This window comes from Microtus oregoni, unplaced genomic scaffold (assembly GCF_018167655.1).
Source record: "Microtus oregoni isolate MIOR12 unplaced genomic scaffold, Mior012 000004F_ref0000308, whole genome shotgun sequence".
Taxonomy (NCBI): domain Eukaryota; kingdom Metazoa; phylum Chordata; class Mammalia; order Rodentia; family Cricetidae; genus Microtus; species Microtus oregoni.
This window is the reverse complement of record NW_024543063.1, coordinates 40,760,541-40,778,114: the sequence shown is the minus strand read 5'-3', so window position 1 is coordinate 40,778,114 and position 17,574 is coordinate 40,760,541. Positions and strand designations below refer to the sequence as shown.

At 37.0% G+C, this 17,574-nt stretch overlaps 1 protein-coding gene across 4 annotated transcripts in view; it reads left to right on the top strand.

Moving 5' to 3' along the window:
• Nucleotides 1-17,574, top strand: part of Cntnap4 (contactin associated protein family member 4) — a 298,486-nt gene that overhangs the window by 261,098 nt on the left and 19,814 nt on the right. For 2 of the 4 annotated variants that reach the window (XM_041650847.1, XM_041650846.1), the window contains exons 18-21: nt 6,524-6,763; nt 9,002-9,226; nt 10,878-11,011; nt 11,843-11,930. In XM_041650847.1, the coding sequence (XP_041506781.1) occupies nt 6,524-6,763; nt 9,002-9,226; nt 10,878-11,011; nt 11,843-11,930 (687 nt within the window). Of the gene's footprint in view, nt 1-6,523; nt 6,764-9,001; nt 9,272-10,877; nt 11,012-11,842; nt 11,931-17,574 lie in introns of all 4 variants that reach the window. The other 2 variants (XM_041650845.1, XM_041650844.1) reach the window with 1 other exon arrangement.

Sequence of the window (17,574 nt, the reverse complement as noted above, 5' to 3'; positions counted from 1 at the left end):
TTGCTAAAACTCAAGGCAGCCATCAAACCGCACACACTAATAGTAGGAGACTTCAACACTCCTCTCTCACCAATGGACAGGTCAAACAGACAGAAACCTAACAGAGAAATAAGAGAATTAATGGAGGTAATGAATCAAATGGACTTAACAGACATCTATAGAACATTCCACCCAAATAGGAAAGAATATACCTTCTTCTCTGCAGCTCATGGAACCTTCTCAAAAATCGACCACATAGTCGGTAACAAAGCAAACATCCACAGTTACAAAAAAATATTAATAACCACCTGTGTCTTATCAGATCACCATGGATTAAAGTTAGAATTCAACAACAATGCTACCCCCAAAAAGCCTACAAACTCATGGAAACTGAACAGTCAACTACTGAACCATACCTGGATTAAGGAAGAAATTAAGAAAGAAATTAAAGTCTTCCGGGAATTCAATGAAAATAAAGAAACAACATACTTAAACTTATGGGACACTATGAAAGCAGTCCTAAGAGGAAAGTTCATAGCACTAAGTGCCCACTTAAAGAAAACAGAGAAAGCTCACATTGGAGACTTAACAGCCCAACTGAAAGCTCTAGAAAAAAAAGAAGCAGACTCACCTAGGAGGAGTAGAAGACTGGAAATAATCAAACTGAGGGCTGAAATCAACAAAATAGAAACACAGAAAACAATCCAAAGAATCAATGAAACAAAAAGCTGGTTTCTGGAGAAAATCAACAAGATTGACAAATCCCTATCCAAACTAATCAAACGGCAGAGAGAGAATTTGCAAATTAATAAGATCAGAAATGAAAAGGGGGACATAACCACAGACACAGAGGAAATTCAGAGAATCATTAGATCTTACTACAAAAGCCTATATGCCACAAAACTGGAAAATGTAAAGGAAATGGACACTTTTTTAGATAAATACCATATACCAAAGTTACACCAGGACCAGGTGAACAATCTAAATAGACCTGTTAGTCGCGAAGAATTAGAAGAGGTTATCAAAAACCTCCCTACCAAAAAAAGCCCAGGACCAGATGGTTTCAATGCGGAATTCTACCAGAACTTCCAAGAAGACCTAATACCTATACTCCTTAATGTATTTCACAATATAGAAACAGAAGAGTCATTGCCAAATTCCTTTTATGAAGCTACAGTTACTCTGATACCAAAACCGCACAAAAACTCAACCAAGAAAGAAAATTATAGACCAATCTCACTCATGAACATCAATGCAAAAATCCTCAACAAAATACTGGCAAACCGAATCCAAGAACACATTAGGAAAATTATCCATTATGATCAAGTAGGCTTCATCCCAGGGATGCAGGGCTGGTTCAACATATGACACATTCTTAATATTTTCTTTTTGGACTTTCATTTTTGATATGCTAAAATATAGTCATGCTAAGAGACTATCAAATAGTCTTATTGTAATAATTTTCAATTCAGTCTTATTTTCTTTGATAGTAATTGTGTTTCCTCATTAAAAATACAGTTTTACTGTTGTATTTCTATTGTGTGTTCATATCATTTGTTTTTAGGCATTTTATTTCTTTCCTTGGAGTACTTTTTTATTATCTGTCTGAAAACCTCTGAGCAGACTTTTCTATCCTCAGTGGGAAGACCTTAACAACCCTTGACTGAACACAAAATCTTAAGGGTAGAGCATACAACTATGTGCCTGATACTGCTAACAGCTCATTTCTTTGAAATACACTCTATGTGTTCAATACAGAGAGATATGATTTAGGCAAAGAAACCAAAGTGACTTGCTCTTTGCCAGAGTGATACCCACGGGGCCATGTTTGCTTCAGGCAAGAGACCGGACATTCTGCCCATGACAGTCTTTCTTATACAAACTGCTTCATTCGACCACAGTAGTTCTTTGAGCATGGGGGACAATGGTCTCATTCCTCCCGTGCTCCTGGAACTCTGTACAATGAAGATCACTATTTGATATAACTAAAGCTAAGCTTCTAGCGTGGCACTCTTCTGTAGTTCAAATCACTGTTTATTCAGGGCTGTCTTCCCCCAGGATGCTGTGCTGGGATCAGGCTCTAGATTCCAAGCACTTCTAACCCCTGGCATGGTTCTGAGCCCAGCTTGTATGCCCTGCTGATTTCTTACTCTAGATGGGCTTGTGGCTGGGACTTGATCTGTCTTCCTCTACCACAGTGTCAAGATCAGAGGGAGCCTATCATTTTTATAGGCTTGCATTTAAAGACACGGATAGCAATCGTGAGCTCTTTCAGTCTCTAAGGGTGCTGGGGCAATGAAGTTGTTCTCATTATCCTCAACAATAATTGAGGAGAGCGTGTGAATAGTTTGTCTTTTAAAACACAGAGAAACCCTGTCTCGAAAAACCAAAAAAAAAAAAAAGAAAAAAAAATTAAAATTTAATCTTAAAGGTCTTCTTGCCACAAGTAATGGCAAATTGGCCTATGAAAGAGCTGGCTCCAATTCTGTGACAAAAACACTTGCCACTTAGAAGAATTTTCTGAGAACAACAAATGTGTTGGAAGGATAAAACCAACAGGTAGTCCTAATTCATTTCCTACTCAACACCTAGCCAGGTATTTAGGTATGAGACCTTGGTATTGTCATGCGTGTGGAATGATTCAGTTAAATTCAATCACACAGAAAGGTTATTCATTCACGGCACAAGCTACTCAGTGTTTGTAAAGTTCCGGAATTCATTATGTCTGATCCAGCATGGCAAGTAAATTGATAGAAAATTAATTGGAAGATAGTTCCCAACAAAATAGCTCAGCAGAAACATCCAGAATCAATTAATCAAACCGCAGCTCATTTTAATTGGACATACTCTAACCCTGGAAAGGCACGGCAATCTTTAATTAAGCTTTCAAGCCCAAGCCTATCTACATGAGACTTGATTTTCAGAAGAGTTCTGTGACTGACTGGAAACCCAATGGTACAGTTACAAATCCTCAAACACACGCAATGCAGCCATGTCTAATTAGATATGATGTTTTCAATAAAGATGGCATTAAAATAAGTTCATTAGGTAAACATTAAACTCTTTGAAAGGGAGGAATTAAGAAGTTCGAGATTCAAAGTTAGATCTTCATCACTATGACAATATTTAAAATTGTATTTCATATTGTATCTGTATACACATATATGTTAATATGTTTTCTGTTAGTTACTCTATACTCTAGTATTATGCTAGTGTTTATTTCTATATACACATTAGCATCAGATAGTAATCGTGAACATCTCTCTCTGAATATATTAGCAGACTATTAGCTCTATGAGAACATGATCAAATACATATACTTTTCATATTTCCAGTATCAGATATGGGATCCCACAAAGAACTGCTCAATAAGGCACAGAGAATATAAATACAGTTCAAACCAAAGATGACTTAAGAAGAAAATGGAAATGTTTTCTTCTTTGACCTAATTTTGAAGTTGGGAGAAGTAACACTGCCTTGAGATAATGACCACACATATTTTAAACTAAATGTATTTATTCTGTTATTTTCTCATTATAGCCACAAGTGTCGATATGTCTCTAACTTCTCTTAATGTAAAATAAGTAAGAAAAATTAGTTAGAATAAATTAAAATGAACTATATTTAGTTGTGGAACCTATAGTTGCTTAGTTATTTATGCTATTAGAAGAATTGAAGAATCCCCCGATTTACCACGATATCATATGTCAGAGCAACAGACAAAAACAAGGTGATTTTCTATTAGTGTATGCTATGAAATATGTACCCTATGGTTTTATGTAATGTAACGTTAAGGAATTAAATTACACCCAAGATGCCGCTCTAGCTCCTCCAAAAGGTTCCCATGCCAAGGGTAATTTGGCATAGATGGTAAGAAAACTCTAAAGTCTAGTAAGAATGCCAGAAGAATTGTGGGCAAGGAGATTGAACCTCAGATGTTTACTGAGTAAAGTTAGCAAATAGGTAAGCTAGGCAGGTATGAAGCCAAGATGAATAGCAACTTGATGTAGAAAGAAGAGATATGTCCTGAGAACATGGGCAGGGGAGAGACTTTGAGAATTGCAGAAGATTGTTCAAATTTGGTAGCATTTAAACACAAAGATTGTTAGCTGTTCTAAAATTTTGGATAAAATCAAAACCTTCATTGACATACCCAAAAAGAATGCCTAGGGCTTTGTCTCTGTTCTCCTAATAACATAAATAATAGCTAAGGAACTCTAGGTTCAATGACTAAATATAGTATATGAGAGAGAAAGAGAGATTACAAAATGGTTTTCCCCTTTTCTTATTCTATATATAGTCCCTGTACTACCTATAGTATTGTGCCACCCACATTCAGGGAGTGTCTTCCCTCTTAGTTCTTACTTCCTATAAACATCCTCCCAAACACACCCTGAGGTATTCTCCATGTCTCAATTCAATGGACTTGATAATATTGAAAACTGAATGCTGGAAGGTGTCGAGCTCTCTATCACACTCTACTCCCTCTGAAGTTACAGGTGACAAATTTGGCCCATGCCATCTGAAGCACTATGTGTCCTTTGCTGTAGAGGCATGCATGATATAAAATGAAGTTTGAATTTATATTAAAATTTTGTTTAAAGCAATCTGGATAGAGGTCATTGCATCTATAAATTTGATTTCTAAGTAGTGTGAATGCTCCTGAAGGTAAACATTCTTATCAACTCACTCTTCACAATCTCTCATTAATAAGCTATTATGAATTTATTCAGAAATGCTCTTTGATTTTGGCCTTCATTCTTTATCTCAGAGACCCATGCATCTCTATGGGTCAAAAGCTGACCCTCCTCAATTCTGGAGGAGTTCCCATCTCCCACTCTGATATTATGTGATTGAAGGAGTGTATGGAAGGGTGGATACAGTAGTGACTGGTTATTACACAATTGTGATGTGTCAAGCATTTTTTTCTATGTGCTATGCAGCAGTGACTGAAGTAGCCTGTCTGATGTGTATTCAGATAAAGGGATATATACAGAGCAAACTGTTGCAACGTAAAACTCCATAGATAATAATTTTTGTGACTTCTTTAAAAATCTGCACTAAATAATGTTGAATCGCTGAGAACAGTGAGAGTCTATGGGTTACTGTTAGATTGAGAGGCAGCTAGGTGATTTAGAAGAGGATGAGATGAACTTGCTATAGGAGAGGCTAATTCTCATTCTTTCCGCAGTTGGTAGTTACCTACAGTGCTTTGTCTAGGTCAGGACACCTTGAGATTTCCCCATTCCACGTTAGCATGACTATTGATATTGCCAATGTCCAGGTCTTTTTTGGACAGTCCTATGGAGGTATCATAGATGTAATTTCCCGCGGTCTCTAAGAAACACAATCTCAAATACTTCCTTGTACTATGACTCTAAGAGTCTCTCACTCCCCCTTTTCTGTGATGTTACCTGAGCCTAAGGTGTTAGAGATATAGTTGAGGTTTATCCACTGGGTCTGGGCTCCACACCATCTGATGATCTCTGCATTATGACCTGTGGTTTTCTGTAATATTGTCCATTTGTTAGAGAGAAGCTTTTTTTTTGATATGAGTTGAGAACTTCACTTCTCTGTGGGAACAAATATGAGTTTTAGAATGCAGTTATAAATTAGGAACAATGGAAGTCTAGTAAAGTGATGGTAACCTTACCAGCCCCAGGCTGTTGGCTAGAGAGCTATTGGTTCCTACTAAAATGGGTACCACTATCACACCGCTATTCCCTCATTAGTTTCCTTTTCAAGTTCTCTTAAAATTAGTCTCAAGTACAAAACAGCGAATATTAGGTCAACTTGTAAGAAAATGTAAAATATACTAAAAGGTACAAGAAAAGTAATAAAATAATACTCAATAATCACCTTTTGGTGGATATTAAGTAAAAACTCATCCCTATGAATGTATTACTAAGGATCCCTAAGGTATACTTGTCAAATTAAATTATCAGACTAATGAAGATCAAGATTTTAAGTATATTTGTACATACCATGAATATATGCGTGTGTGTGTATGTTCATATCTATATACACATACACACATGCATGCACACACACATATACTTTTTTAAAAAGGAAATAACAACCCACTAAAACAAAAAGCAAAAGCACACAACCATGACAATACACATTGTTATTTGAAATGAAGATGAAGCATAGTCCTAATTTTGTTCTTTGAAATAAAGAGATGGGGAAAGATGGCTTCTCCAGTATGAAGCTCAATAAATAATTTTCAGAAAACAAGTGTGTAGAGTTAGGCATGACTCATCGACAGAAAACTTTTCTGGTAAGTATGAGTACCTAGATATGATCCCCAGAAGAAACAAGAGAAAAAGAAGCAATCCAAAGTTCAAAGAGTAGCATTTGTGGTGCATCTTTCTGAGTGCTAGTGTCCACCAACAGTTGTCTTTCACAGCTTCCAGCTGCTCCTCTCATCTGGCTGCTCAATTCTCTAACATCAGATCACAGGTTTTCCTCTTCTTCATTGGGTCCTTTATTTGTTTGGTCTTTAAGTGAAGGAACGTTTGCATCTGCAGTGTTTTCCTTGTAGGTGGGACCGCCACCCGGCAGAGGGGCTTCTTAGGATGCATCAGGTCCCTTCAGTTGAATGGGATAGCCCTGGATCTGGAAGAAAGAGCCACAGTGACCCCTGGGGTGCAGCCAGGTTGCAGAGGACACTGTGGTAGCTATGGAAAGTTATGTCGCCATGGAGGAAAGTGCAGAGAAAAGCCCAGTGGTTTCTTCTGTGACTGCTCTTCCTCTGCCTATGCAGGACCATTCTGCTCCAATGGTAGGTGTGCTTTGAGATTGTATGCCTGTGAATAAGACACCAGGCAGGTGTGTGTGTGTGTGTGTGTGTGTGTGTGTGTGTGTGTGTGTGTGTATTAAAATATTCTTTTGAAAAGTGGTTATTGTATGCCAATCATATATTAATCCTTGGACCTTGAACTCAGTTCTGAAAAAAAAAATACTTGTCTATTCTTGAATAGTCACAAATAGTAGCTGTAGTGATATTTCATTTGTATTTTAATAAATGAAGCTTGCCTAAAGATTAGAAAGTAAAACACCTCCACTGGCCAGCCTTACAGACCAGGCAGTGGTGACATACACCTTTATTCCCAGTAGCCACACTAGTTTGCCACAGAAGCAGGGCAGTAGTGGTGCATGCTTTTAATTCTAGAACTAGAGAGGGATATAAGATGGGAGGAGACAGCTCTTAGAAACAGTCTAATTCTGAGGATTCCTGGAGGCAGGACTACCATTTCGGACTGAGGTAGGGGTAAGGGAGAGTGGCTGGATGTTTTGCTTTTCTGACCTTCAGGTTAAACCCAAATATCTGTCTCTGAGTTTTGATTAATCGTGCTACAAGTAGCCTTTAGGTGTCTTCAATGCTAGCCATTAATCTACTTTTGCTTTGTCTACTATTAATGTGTTTAAAAAACAGGGATGTCAACAACCTGTCCTATGGAGCAGTTCTTGGTTTTAAAACATTTAACATTCTAATACTCTCCAGAGTGTATTGCTGTTTTGGGTGAGCACGTTCAGCAATGCGAAAACCTAAATAATAAATATGTGTATTTATTTTTCTCATTCAAACAAATATTTTCTACCAAATACTGATGCATAAGGAAATAGTGACACTCTGATACTTGGTGTGTGATAAAATGAATATCTGCTAGAGAATGAAAACAGCAGGGAATTTATTTGCTGCTTCTCTTATTCACCAATCTATGCCACAGAAGAAAAACAGAGCAGAGTGTAGTAGCAACTATCTGGATCACCTTCTCTGAATATACAGACACATATTATATTCTCATAGTTTTTCGTAGAAGAAAACCAACATCCAATTAATTTAAATTCATTGAGTTTGTTGAAGTATCTCTGGGCTTCTTAATCTTCTCTTGAAGGAAGCTAAAAGAAATTGGCTCCAAATCAAAGCAACTTTGCAAAGAAAGCGCCAGGGGTTAGTTAATGAAAACCTGGCAAAAACTACACTTTTTAGGTCATCTCCTTTTACCAAGAACAACCTGTGATTTCGGAATCAATTTTGGTAATGATCACCCACCACTGGTAGTATTCCAGGAGACATTTTTGGTCTGAAGTATGAATTTAAGCCCTTCTTAAGGATGACTTTTTTTCATTTTCTAATTGAAATTTCTAGTTCTTTCTAAATGTAATCAGGAATGTTATGCTACATGCATACATTATACTATATAAGTTATATTATAAATAATACAATTAATATATTGAAAATACCTAAAGTGAGATGGGTACTAACGCATTGCTTTATGACCCAGTAAGCACGATTTATAAAACCTATCAGCAACCAGATGCTTATACTAGCAAAGAGAACAAAGTCTAAGCATTCAAATCTAATATCTCCACTGACCTTTTCCATACACATGTATCTGCCTACACATGTGTGTAAGTTTGAGATATTAACCTTCTATAGGTAAAATGTTATACTTGTTAAATTATTTCAAAAGGGCTGCATAATTTCCTCTGTTGAAACATGCTAAGCACGCACCTCTCTCACAAGTAATGCTAGACTTCACCTTCTTTATGTAGTGTGCATCAAATGTGAAAGCAGTTAATATAAAATTAAGGTATTTCTGCTTATTGATATTGAAATGGAGGGGGGGAATGTCCTCACTCTTCAATTTTCCTGTCATGAGAGGATACGTGCATTGTACCTACAAAGCAATAGATGGATGTTAGAATTTAAATAAGAAAGTAGATGTTCAGGGAGGAACAAGACAAGAAGCGTGGCTTATGGGTGAACTTGCATAAGAGAGTGCTAAGCTTCCAATTGTAAAGCCAGACTAATGAATTAATTATATGTCATTCTAACATAAAGGCATTCCACAAGCCATTGTGAAAGCTCCATCCATTTGCTGTGTTATCTCAGCCTGGGACTGTTTCTCTTAGCTGTGTACTTCATTTTACGGCACTGAGATGTCAATGGATGTAACTTGAACAAGATCCTTGGTTGTTAAATTTTTCACAGTCAGTTCGCCTATCATTTCAGAGATTTCTGCCTACTTTGGATCCGGATCTTCGGTGGTTTACAATTTTCAAGAAAACTATTCCTTAAGTAAAAACTCCAGTTTCCACGCTGCTTCGTTTCACGGGGATATGAAGCTGAGCAGAGAAATGATCAAATTTAGCTTCCGGACGACACGGGCACCAAGCTTGCTACTGTATATGAGTTCCTTTTATAAAGAGTACCTCTCAGTTGTCATCGCCAAAAATGGTGTGTGTGTTTTAGAGGAGGTGGAAGGTTGGATTAGGACCGCGGGTCAGTAGAATACAGTTCCTTCTGGGGTGCTGGCTTCTAATCTAGCACAGGGAGAAAAACGGAGTCTGTTTAGGTTTTCTCTTCTTTTTTGAGTTTGAGTAGGATCTTACAGATTACTCTAAAAGGATCATTTAGTACTTAACATCTTTTTATATTTTTATAATTTTGGTAATTTTGTATCAACTACGTGAGTTTTTAGTTTGTTTCTAGAAAATGTTTATATGTGTTTAATATTTTAATTATTTGTGTGTGCATGTGTATGTATCTGTGTGTCTATAGGCTCAAGTGCGATTGTCCTTGGTGGTGTGAGTCATTGGGTTGAATTCCCCAGAACTGGTGTAGAGTTACAGGAAGTTGTGAGCTGCCTGATCTGGCTGCTGGGAATAAAACCCAGGGCATCTGCCAGAGCAGAGTGTCCACCTAACTGCTGAGTCACCTCTCCATATATTTATATTTTGTTTTTTGCCAGGAGCTCTTAAGTATTTTATATGACTATTGATACAGCTTTAGTATTCTACTTTAAAATAAAATGTCTCCTTGTATGTAATACAGATTTTCTTCTAATCAAAGATAAAATGTATTCAAGGAGTGTTAATGGACCAATATTATGCACAAAAATGTTCAGGAGATGACCTATTGGTCCTAACAGATGATAATGTAGTCGTAAGAATGGTTGCTGTATTTGTACGGGGTGACGGTTTGTGGGTTCTGGAATGTGTTTGCTACAGAAACCTTGTCACCGGAAAATGCATACTGCTGTTTTTCTCTGTTCTGTGTGTGGATGAAAGACGGATATTTTAGAAGTGAATTCTCCAGGTGAGAAAGATAAACTGGCATTCAAATATGCAACTGTGTCGCCTCACTTAAATCAAGTGGCCCAAGGGCGCTGATTGCTACAATAGGAATAATTTCGTTTCATGGGTGCCTCCAATGTCTGCTTTGAACTCAGAGTTTATCTGCACATTGAGGATATTTTTTTCTTTTTCTGGTAATTCAGGAGGAGTTCTGTGAAACAAATTAATTTAAATCTCTGCAGGCAATTGAATACTATTAATTTGAATAATAAATTTGGCTAAAAGTCGTTCATTTCACTTTAATTTCATTCCGAAGTTTATACCTCTGGTCCCTTGGAAATGAGCTTCATCTTGTATAAATCTACATCTGCTCAAAGTTTCCTCCATCAGTTGTACTTTTGTGTGGGAGATGGATATTTAAAATAATATGAGGTTCTATTAAAATAATGTTATTGCAATATCACATTATACATGACATTGCATAAATACTGGCACTTTCATTTTTTTCTGTGATAGAAGATGGTGTTATTGTTTGCACATTATAATTTCAGAGTTAAATTTTAGAGGTGAAGCTAAGGATTTACAGGAGTCAGTATACGGACAATATGTCTACTCTTGATTTAGAAAATATTGTGATTTCCCTTAGGAATTGACTTCTAGGACTTAGTGTTAGGTGACATACCCCAGTGACTGTTAGTGAACCTTTTTCTAGAAGTGAATGCGTCTAAAAAAAAAAATTAAAAGGATTCAGCCATTTCCTAAGTTGTTTTAAGATGGTATTTTTACTAATATGTACCTTCTTTCTCCTTTAGGAAGTTTGCAGATAAGGTACAAGCTAAATAAGTACCAAGAGCCTGATGTTTTAAGCTTTGACTTTAAGAACATGGCAGATGGGCAGCTTCACCACATACAGATTGCCAGAGAAGAAGCCATGGTCTTTGTGGAGGTAATAGACATTCTCCAGGGGTCACACCACATCCAGGCATGGGGCACTTAGAGCAGAAACATGGTCCTGAATCACCCTGATGAAGACACTTTCCCGTGGTCTTCTATAGATAAAATCAGGCTGAGGACAAAATCATCAAATGTGGTCATGTATTTTACCCTTCTATTTTTGTTTTTAACAAAACTATATGAGATAGTATTAATAGCTGATGCTTAAAATGCCAAGCTCTGCTTGGTTTCCTTTTGCTCAGAGAGGAAATGATGTCCAGTTTCTCAGAGACCTACTGGTAGGACCATCAGTCGTCTTGGGAAACCCACTTACTTTAGATGGGTATAAATGCAACAATCATTCTACAACAGAAAATAATGACGGAAATATCAGAATGAGCTTGAAGAAAGGATGTGATTCACAGCAAAATGGAATTATTCACCTAAGCGCTTTTTCAGAAAGCCACTAATATTTCAGCTCTACATAGAACAAAATTTCTTAGCTGCATGACTCCAGTTAAAACCCCATGCTAAGGGGAAGTACTGAGGTAAAAAAAAAATCACGTCATTTTGTTGGATTTACCCATCTTTGGTTTCTTATGTGGTAGAGCTAGGTAAAGTAATAAAGGGGAAAGGTTGTGGAATAAATGGGTATCTGTGAATAAATTAAAAATTATCAGATTTTGAGTGACTACATCTCTAAATTTCACTTTCTTAAACTATTATAGAACCATACTAACAAGTGTTTATCTCTTTTTTTCTTCCCTTCATCTCATTTTGTGACACAAAACAATGGTCATTTGGATGGCTATATTATGGTCCCTATGGTGTAATGATTTTATAGATTGATGAGAATACACGGAGACAAACTTACTTGTCATCAGGCACAGAATTCAGTGCAGTCAAATCTCTGGTACTGGGCAGAATGCTAGGTAAGTAAAAGAAAGAATCTTCTCCTTAGTCAAAGTAGATAAACATGAATCATAATGAACACACACACACACACACACACACACACACACACACACCTCATCGTGTCAAAATGAATACTTTGCCTTGTTTCAGATGGGAAGCAATCGATGATGGAAGTAACTATGAGTAGTGGTTTCTTATGAAATAACAATTATCGTTCTTTGATAGGAAGGCCACACTGATCTTTGTCATGTGTCAATCATCGTAGTTGTACTGGGTAGTTAACTTGACACAAGCTAAAATCATCAGAGAGGTGGGAACCTCAATTAAGAAAATGCTCCATAAGATAAGGCTGTTGGCAAGTCTGTAGGGCATTTTCTTAATTAGTGATTAATGGAGGAGGGACCATACCACTGTAGGTGGTGCCATGCTTGGGCTGCTGATCTTGAGTTCTATAAGAAAGCAGGCTGAGAAAGTCACGAGGAACAAGCCCGTAAGCAGCACCCTTCCGTGGCCTCTGCATCAGCTCCTGCCCTCAGGTTCCTGCCTTGCTTGAGTTCCTGTCCTGACTGCTTTTTATGGAACTGTAAGTGAAATAAATCCTTTCCTGTCCAAGTTGCTTTGGGTTATGGTGTTTCGCCACAGCAATAGTAACCTAACTAAGACAATAATGAAGCATGGTATTTTTTCCTATATCAAAAATACCAAGGTAGAAATGGCTATATATTAGCTCCTATTGCTTGAATGTCACATATAGGCTTATGTTTGTACACTTGATCCCCACCTGATGGCATTATAACCGCTTTTAGAATGTAGAGACTTGAAAACAGATGTGCACTATTTGGGGTAGATTTGAGGCTTTAATGCTCAGCTCCACTCCCTGCTCTCTCTTTTTCCTTTTCTGCCAAGACATGGCTGAGTTAGATGTCCTGAGTGAATTCCTACCACAGCCACCATAGACCTTCCTGCCACCACACCATCTCTCCATGATGGTCTGTAGTCCTTAAATTATAAGCCAAGCCTTCCTCTCTTAAGTGCTTCCTGCCAAATATCTGATCATAACAACAAGGAAGGTAATGAGGACGTTTTGAAAATATACAGACTTTTACTTAACAGTGAAACCGAAACAATGTCTAGAGGAAATGGGAGGTGAAGGCAGTTCCAGCTAACGAACATGCTTTTGGCTGTGCTTTGTGCCATATTTCATCTGCTGTGTTTTATTTACAGACTTGCTTAGGCACACCTAGGTGTCTTATAATTCTTTTTCACTTGCATTATTTCTTATAGTGGTGGCGTTAAAATAGTTATATGCTATCTCCGGTAAAATGTCATAATACACATGCACTTACCAACAAGGATTAAAATGAAAACAGAGAAGTCAAAAGATAATCTATTTTCACTTATAAATGAACAACTGAATGTTAATAAGTCATGATATTTTACAGAAGGAAGCTTCTTGTTATTTGGTTTTCATTACCTTCTGATATTTGGTAGCAACCTAGAATATTTTGTCTGGTGAAATACTGTATTTTTTGACCTTGAAAGTTGTTTGTACCTGGATTAATCATTCCTTATGTTCCCTGTACATCATCTTAAAATCCTGAGAATGTTTGATTAAACCCATGGGTGAATGATCAAAATATTGGCCCTGGAGAAGGTTAATAGCTAAGTTTATAAATATTTATAGACTTTCAGGTAGTGTGATGAGCACAAAAATTATGTCCTCCTCTTCTCCAAGCAGCAAAAATATCCTGGATCTCAATGGCCATTACACACACACACACACACACACACACACACACACACACACACACGTATCCACAACACAATTTAGTTGCTAGGAAACATGACTAGAATATTCTAAGTGAGTCTCACAGTGTTAATTATTTATATCATATCTAATCTAACTATTTAAGATTGACACACCCTTTGCTTTAAGGAATATTCAAAGTCCAACACATTGAATATAAGATTGTGTTTCTACTTTATTTTGTAGCTTTAAGATGGACTCAGATCCTAGACTAGATGTATAATTAGTAGAGAAAGCAATATGTACTTTGATCCTATGCATGTGAATACTTACCAGTTTTACACTAAATACAATTTAAGTGTTTAGAGCAATGCGTAATTGAATGTGGTGGCATACAATATGGTACTGACACTTGAAAGTCACTTTTGCAGGAGGATCGTAAGTTGACTGACAGCTAGTCTGACATGCACAGAAAAAGCCTATCTCAAAAGAATTAAAAACTGAACAAGAATGACACCAATGGGCATGGGGAGATGGACAGGGAACAGCCCCCCAAAAAACTATAGGCAATTGAGGAAAGCTGAGAAAGTGGTCTTTTCTAGGGAAAGTACGTCAACTGATTATCCAATGTCAAATAGCTCTAAAACCACACACACACACACACACACACACACACACACACACACACACACACGTACATAAGATTATATGGACTGACAAGGTCATATTTAAGAATATAAATGTCTATGCATATTCATAGACACATGCAGTAGCAATTAATAAAAAAGATGGTGAATTTGAAGGCGAGCAGGGAGTGGCATATGAGAGGGTTTGGAAGGAGAAAAGGGAAGGAAGAAATGTTGTTATAATATCAAAAACATTTTCAAATGTATTAAAAGTGAACAGGACAATATCTAGGCCCACTCTGGAAACTAGTCCAGAACACAAGGAATGGGAGGATTTCTTTCCTAAGATGTCCTCAGCAGGCTTTAATTACAGTGCCTGTCCTAGCACATGGCTATTAAGCTAGCACAGAATTAGAGTTAATACAGAACTTAGCAATCTTGCTTAACTAAGGGCATTCCTGTTTGAAGTCAGTATGGTGAATTTTATTAGGTGTCACCGTCCCAGATTTAAGGGCATATTTAAATTCATCAGCCTACATAGATACTGCAGTATTTACTAACAATCTTGGAATGCCGTTTGAAAGACTAATTTATATGTTGGGACTTTTCAAGCTGAGATTTAATAAAATCATGAGAAAGCTGTTCCGAAGTTCTAAACGCTGCCTGCTATTCTTGCAGCTACGACTTACAAACATCATGCATCTTCTCCTCCACTGACTGCTCCCTTCCATTCCTTTTGCCTTCCAAAATTCAATGTGAATTATGAATTCCTTTTCAATAAACTCTTTCCAATGGGGAGGGGGAGCCAAAAGAAAAGAAAAACAAAACACGAGTTAGGCTCTCAGTTAAAGATAGAATACATTTTTCCAACTTGACCTTGAGAAATTTCAATGCCTATTTGAGGGAAATGTTTCTATCGTTTGAGGCAAGTGTAGAGGCGAGCGTGCTGGCCTTCATGAATTGGTGATTTAGGTTTGGATGCATACAGAAGGTGTTGTTAGATCATTTCTTTTCATAACAACAGTGTTTTATTCCACTTATAGCGACGGTGCCGCATTAGGAAGCCAAAGAGAATTTGAGAAAGAATGAAATCCTGTCATTTGGGGCAAACTAGATAGAACTGGAGGTCATTATGTTAAAGGAAGTTAGCCAGATAGAGAAGGCAAATGCTGTAGGGTCAGCTCTTGTATGAGGACGCTCAAAAGAGTCCATCTGAATTCAAAATAAAGCTGACTGGGGTTGGGAAAGGTGGAGAAAGGGGCGGTCCTGAAACGCAACAAGACTGAGGAGTAACTTTAGAGTTCCACAGCGCAGTGGGTGTCTACCGTTCATAATAACCTACCGTTTATTCTGTGAAGAACCAGAAGAGAGGAGCTCACACAGGCTCCAAGTGTAAAGAAACAGTAGTAAAATAAAAATGTTAGACCCTTGATTTGAACAAAGCGTACTGTATACATGTATTGAAGTATCACGCCACGCTCCATAAATATGTGAATGAGCCAGGTTAATAATCATTTGTTTTTAAATTAAATTTTAAATAAAATTGAAATTAAAAGTACATTTTTGGTATAAGGACAGCTCAACCAATGTAAGGAGCAGCCACAACAAAACCATGGCAACAATACGGTCCAAGGTGGTTTACATGTGGGGCTAATATCTTCTCTGTGACTCTGTCATGGGGTAGATGGATGGGGAAAAATGAAAGCCCTAGAAAAATCCAGGATGAGACACAGGAGAGAGGAGGTTAAGGGGTGGAGATCCACCCTGAGCTGAGGACTGTCTGTTGCAAACCTCTTAGTTGATTATTAGACTCATAGAAGTCCTTCACTGAGCCTGGGGGCACACAGGCAACATTATCCCTAGAACTAAAAGTCTACATCCGACAGCATGGAAAGTGTGCCCAAGTTTCAGAATGTATTATTATTAGACTGTAATCTTACAATGAGGGGAAACATGAGCCAATATCACATTCTTGATATCAAGAAGACAAGATGGTTTTCTGTGCATGATATATCACAAAAATAGTATGAAGTAATAGAAAATAGTAAAAGGAATAAAACAGTTCCCATTCTCAAGAGCTCTTATGTTTATCAGCTTATGAAAGGAGACATATATGTAAGATGTGTAACATGTGTGCCCACAAGTCTAAGTAATGGATGATATTGACATCATATTTTGTCTTCAGATTTAATGCCGGGCTTTCTAATATAATACTATTGAAAGTAGAAACATGTTAACTATATTATGAAATAATTAAGATGTTGAGAGGCATCCTGTGAGGAGGGTTGTCTTAACAAAATTACAGAATGGCATTTGTTTCCTTTTTTCAGATGAATGTAGGAGATTCATGTGGAATTAATGATGCTAATGTTTTTATTAAAATTTCACATTATTCAGATGTATATCATTCATGATGAAAACTTATGATTAAAATCCAAACTGAGCAATGAACTTCATAATCTAAATCAATTCATTCTCCCAGAAGTATAAGTGGTAATTTATTTAACATGTACCTAAGGTATGGATCTAGATGGAGAGCTAATCATTTGTAATTCAAAGGCAATTAATAACTTCTAGTCAAACTTTGTGTGGCACATGAATTCATTATAAAATGTTGCAGAGCCTATTAGTATAGTCTAGTGTAATATATTAAGTTATCACAAAATAGATTGACAAAGTGGTTGAATAATGAAGATATTAATTTTCCAGAGTGTTGCTCACTTTTGAAGTTATGTATCGTGTTAGTACAGACATTTTGAGAAACAACTGGCAGGAAAAGAGTAAGCACTGGGTGATTTTTATTAAGGGAACACCGTGAGAGAAAACACAGAGGGTGAGTCATGCAGCTGTCCTTACAGGTGGAGAGACTGAGGTTGAAACAGAAATCTGTTATACTACTATATATTCTAAGAAAGATCCACCAAAATCTTTTGGGAACTCCCAAGACAAATCAGAGGTGTCTCAATTGTGAACAATCAGAACATCTGTTGTTTCTAGTCCTTGGTCAGCAGTCTGTGAGAAGCATCATGGGGTAATTGCAGCATGTTCTTGAGTATTTAATTGAGTAAAATGTACCCTAAAAGTGTTTTACATAAAATGATCCCATTTTCCTCCCATATTGAAATTTATTAAATGCTTATTAAAAAATAAATTTCGCATAGTTCTTGTAAGAGGCGGCATATAAAATTGACCTGTGTTTTTTAGTTGCAGCATACATTTTCAACCAAAAACTTAAACTACGAGCTTTTACTGCTTTGATATTTCTATACAGAAATATAGAAAATTTTA